The sequence below is a fragment of the Alosa pseudoharengus genome, unplaced genomic scaffold, assembly GCF_046254945.1.
Source record: "Alosa pseudoharengus isolate Yale_2024_CS ecotype anadromous, Long Island Sound unplaced genomic scaffold, YU_APseudo_1.1 YU_APseudo_1.1_scf_1, whole genome shotgun sequence".
Taxonomy (NCBI): Eukaryota; Metazoa; Chordata; class Actinopteri; order Clupeiformes; family Clupeidae; genus Alosa; species Alosa pseudoharengus.
Genome location: NW_027468564.1, coordinates 29,669,077 through 29,674,048, shown reverse-complemented (window position 1 = coordinate 29,674,048; position 4,972 = coordinate 29,669,077). Strand labels below are relative to the sequence as shown.

Genomic DNA, 4,972 nt, shown 5'->3' with positions numbered 1-4,972 from the left:
CGTGCTGGAGATAGAACATGAATGCAAAACATGTTTCCAACAGTTTTCTCACTCTAGGCTATCCCAGCCCACCACTTCTGCGGTGGTGTGGCAGGGTCACTCAAAGCAGCAGGTGAACTTGAATAAGGACATGGGGGTTAATTTATTTTTTAGTGTTAGCTAGTTATAATGTTAAATACAGACCTAGTAAATACTACTGGTCTTTTTTGAGATTTGAGTCATGCTATGTCACTGCTCATGACACCAATATTTTGTTTATAAAGTGACAGAGGAACCCCGGCCAGGATGTTGCTCAGATAGGGGAGATTCAGGGCTACAGGTACATTTGACATGGTGTTTTGACATAGTGTTTTTTGACTTAATGTTTTACTGCATATGCAACAGTAGGATTAGTGCATCATACAAAGTTAAAGTCAGGCGCGCATCATACATTATTTATTTGTTTGTTTGTTCGTTTGTTTGTTTGTTTGTTTTGTGGGGGGGAGACAGTACATCTCCTCTCTTCATTCTCTGCTCTCTTGAAAGTAGAGACTACTGTAGATTTCCGGCGCTTCACTCTGGGCTCATGAATATGGGGCTTATGAATATGGGGCTTATGAATATGCCCCCAGAGAGTAAAACTGTAGCTGCCTAGTTGTTGGTAACTTTTTTCATACCAACAATACTCACTGACCTCAAGACAAATCGCAGAATCAAGAATCAAGAATGGCAATGTTACTGTTTGCCTTTTACTAAAAGAATCAAGAATGGCAATGTCGTAATTTGCTAAAAGAATAAAATAAACAAGAATGGAAATGTTACAATTTGCTTAAAGAATCAAGAATGACAATGTTACAATGTGCTTTTTACTAAAAGAAACAAGAATGGCAATGTTACAATTTGCTTTTTACTGAAAGAAAAAAACAATGTGCACATTCACAACAAAGATATACCAAAACAATCACAGCATGAAACTGCAATAACAGCTGCCATCGAGTTATGTCATGTTTTTTGTCATTACAGACATCACTGTTACACATGTGTTACACATATGTAACCTGTGTGTGTGTGTGTGTGTGTGTGTGTGTGTGTGTGAGTGTCTGTGTGTGTGAGAGTATGTGTGTTAGAGCAGAGACTTTCTAATGAGGAGACACAGCATTTAAAATAAATCCTCCATGGAAATGCATTGGATGAGTTTGTAATGCCAATATGGCAGTTGTCTACACATATCCTGCCCCTTCCGCGGCAAAACACGCACATGCATTTCTGCCGAAATAGATGCCAGATAAGTGCCCAAAAAGCGTTACAATATGGCCGCTGAGTGTAGGGACTTGCCTAAAAGGACTTTGGTTAGAGTCTATTGTATACATTCTACATAAACATGAAGAGTTTGGTAAACATCACGCTGTCGTGTGTCCATCTGTAGACTTTGGTAGATGTTGGCCTGACCTTCCGGAGTAGCTGAGGCATTGGTGACCATGGCAGCATTAGTCTGAATAGTTTTATTAATATGCTGAAAAGTCTCTACCTGGAGACTTTCGTAAATATTCTCCTGATCCTTTGGATTGGCTTCGGCATTGGCCACAACAGCAGCATTAACATAGTCTGAAAAAAAGTCAACACAGCTACTTTAGTATGAACATTTATAAATCATAAGATTTTTTTTTAAAGTAATTGTTTTGAGTGTTGAAATTTGATTCTTAAGTGAATGGTCAAAATGTAGTGTTTGTGAGTTCCCTGCTGATGGCAGTTCAGTACTGTTACCACTGTCCAATTGTGAGGAGGGAGATATGTTTGCAAAATATTTCACATTATTTCAAACCAGATTTTTTAATTAATTCCTTAATTGTATTAGGTCACATTAAATGTAAATATGTGTGCTACTGGGACTCATATCAAATAACCATTAGCTCTCTAGTTGAATAATTCCATTAATTCCCTCACTCTCCATCTCAAGCTGCAGTTATGTGAGCATTCTGGCACATAATAGTTGCCGTGCAACACCTAGGTGGGTGTTACACATTGGTGGTGATTAGTGAGGTCCCTCCTTCACTATGAAGTGTTTTGAGTGCCTTGATAAAGCACATTACAAATGCAAGTTATTGTTGTTAAATAAATATAATTTTGTCACTGTAATTAATTCAGGAATTAAAAATAAAAGCGAAAGAGAGAGAGAAACTACCTTTGGGTTTTGCATCCTTCATCCATCTCTGTGTGTGGAGCATGAGCAGGATAAGCACAAAGGAAACAGCAGCCACCACACCAACGATGATCAGCACCACCACAAGGCTACCTGCTCAGCAGAGATGTAGGAATCAGTGCAGCACAGCATGGAAACATCCTGCGTCGGGATTAGTGTGTGCTTCACTTAACTGTGTGTTTCACTAATTCAGATTGGGATAAAAAGACCAAATTTCCCTTACCGGATCAAAAGAGTTTATATACTATACTTATACTTATATACTAAAGCATTCCATTTGCGGAGTGTACAAATCATTTTAGAACACTGATCTAATTTTTTGAATGTACGCATGGCTATCACCTCCAGTGTACTCATTTCCATTGATCATAGTGGATCAGGTGTATAGCCCGTCTGTGAAGGTAAGTAAACTGTTGATTTCAGTGGATCAGGTTTCAGGTTTTATTTTGTATTTTTTTTTTTTAAGAGTTACCTGTACTTTTGACATGGAGTTCTGCCTGCTGGGTTGGTAGTGGACTGGAATATGCTGTTGGCGTTAATACAGCTGCTAACGCTGTTGTTGTTAATGGTCCTGCAGTTGGTGATGCTTGATGGCTGCTGCTGGTTGGCACTGTTGATGGAACTGGGCTAAGGTCATGCAAAATCATGTAAACTACATAACTACCACTTAAGTCATACCTGTCAACACTCCCGTTTTTCCCGGGTTTCTCCCGTATTTCAAGGTCATCTCCCAGCACCCTCCTGTTTTGTTATTTCTCCCGGAAAACTCCCGTAATTTGCATGGCCATCAAACTTCATTTTAAAATCATTGATCCATTCAGGTTGCCAGATTGTATATGAAATACACCCTACACATACACGATCACTTAGTTTCAATTTCAACCGTTTTGTCATAGGCTAAAACCTGGCAACCCAAAACCCAAATAAGGAAGCGGGTGCCAACTGCGCAGCCTGAGTCTCGTCGTAAGCAAGCGGGCTAGTTGAATGGCCTACTCCAGAACTAGCTGTTGTGAAATTGTTGGGAATTTAATTGATTAACACATCACATAAACTGTTATTGAGTGTTGTTGATAACCTACACTGAACTTGTTCCCTCGGAACCAAATCTGACAGCAAGCAGCTTTGAAGTTTTGGAAGTAGGCTGCAGGCAGGCAGCTGGTGGATACATAACTGGCATGCGTAAGGTAGCCTAATGATAAGGTAAAAGGTAAAAGCAACGACCGAAATGCAGTGTTGAAACACTTGTATGAAACGTATTAAACACTGACCCCCCCCCCGAAAACAATTCTCCCGTTTTTTGTTCTCCCCGCTGTTGTTAATGGTCCTGCAGTTGGTGATGCTTGATGGCTGCTGCTGGTTGGCACTGTTGATGGAACTGGGGTAAGGTCATGCAAGGTCATGCAAACTACATAACTACAAGTTAACTTCCACTCCACACCTGCATTGGCTGGTGTGACACAGTGCATTACTATTACTGGATTTAAGAGGGATTTTACAGAACATACCCATATGATACACATAGTAATACTTCCGAATTGTACCTAACATTGTGCAGAATTCAAAATTGTTATATTTTTTAGATATAACTGCATGTCAGAACTACAAACATTGCCCTAGACTGCCTGGGGTTAAATATATATTATTGAAATTCTACATATCTTTAACTTTATTTATTTATTTTTTTTACCTGAAATGTCAATTTCTACTTTATGATAGATGCTCGTGTAGCGGGAAAATTTTAATCCACACCAATAAGTTCCAGCATCACTTCTGTCCAAGTTCTCGATGGTGACCTTGAAGTATTTCTCCCGCTCTCCATAAGTAAGAGAGTATTTCTTGTTGTTGTCATTCAGGTACAACTTAGTGCAGGTCGACGTGCTGTCTCCCTTACAGAGAAACTTGTCACTGCTAGCAGGATCTTTTATTTCGCAGGTGATGTCAACACTGCCACCAACAGCATGAGTCAAAATCAGGCTTTCACCTGAAGAGGGCGCTAAAGGTCAAACACAAGGTAGCACCAAAACAGTTAAGACCATTATAGGAACACTAAACATTAAAACATTTCACAAAACAAAGAGGTTAATTTACAATTATTCATTCAACAGACACTTTCCATCCAAAGTGAGTTATATTTGTGTGTTATATTACAAGGGACTACATTGTCCCTGGAGCAACTTATTATAGTTGAATACTTAGTATAATTTGTATTTTAGTATATTCTTTATCTTCTAATGTCCTTATTTATTAGTTTTTTATATTATATATTTTTAATTACTTGAATTTCCCCTTGGGGATCAATAAAGTATCTATCTATCTATCTATCTATCTATCTACTTTTTTCTGATGTTAGTGAATGTGTGTGTGATGTCTGTATGCTACTGATACCTTGAATTCTCAATGGGGATCAATAAAGTATGTATCAATCTACTGTATCTAACTTGGGGTTAAGCGCCTTGCTTGTGGGCACAACGGTGGAAGCCTAGTTTCTTAACCACTACACTGTCAAGCAACACTAGATACACACCTTCTGAGCAAAAGAAAACACGTAATACTGACTGTAATGGCTAAAAGACAACACTTACAGTACTACTGATGGTAAAGACTACCTTTAATGCTGACCGTAATGGCCAAAACACAATAAACTAATACAGATTAAAGTGTCTATACCTGAGAATAAGCAGAGGAAGAGAATGGCAATCATCCCATCCATTTTGGTTCCAGCAGGACCCGTGGACTTAATCAGACACTCGTTTACCCAGCTCAGGGCTGTTAGGAGACTAGACTACTTTTTCA

The 4,972-nt window shown here is 38.9% G+C and overlaps 1 protein-coding gene and 1 long non-coding RNA gene across 2 annotated transcripts; both read right to left on the bottom strand.

Annotated features, from left to right (window-relative positions):
* Positions 1–700: 700 nt before the first annotated feature.
* LOC143131470 (uncharacterized) lies at positions 701–2,778 on the bottom strand. Its single transcript, XR_012988110.1, has 3 exons — positions 2,652–2,778; positions 2,162–2,272; positions 701–1,584 (listed from the first exon to the last, which is right to left on the bottom strand). It is a non-coding gene; the product is annotated as an uncharacterized LOC143131470 (long non-coding RNA).
* A 657-nt stretch (positions 2,779–3,435) lies between these two features.
* LOC143118235 (CMRF35-like molecule 6) lies at positions 3,436–4,972 on the bottom strand. The gene is made up of 3 exons (XM_076279331.1): positions 4,847–4,972; positions 3,867–4,172; positions 3,436–3,542 (listed from the first exon to the last, which is right to left on the bottom strand). The coding sequence occupies exons 1-3, from the start codon at positions 4,887–4,889 to the stop codon at positions 3,436–3,438; spliced, it is 456 nt and encodes a 151-aa protein (XP_076135446.1). The 5' UTR covers positions 4,890–4,972.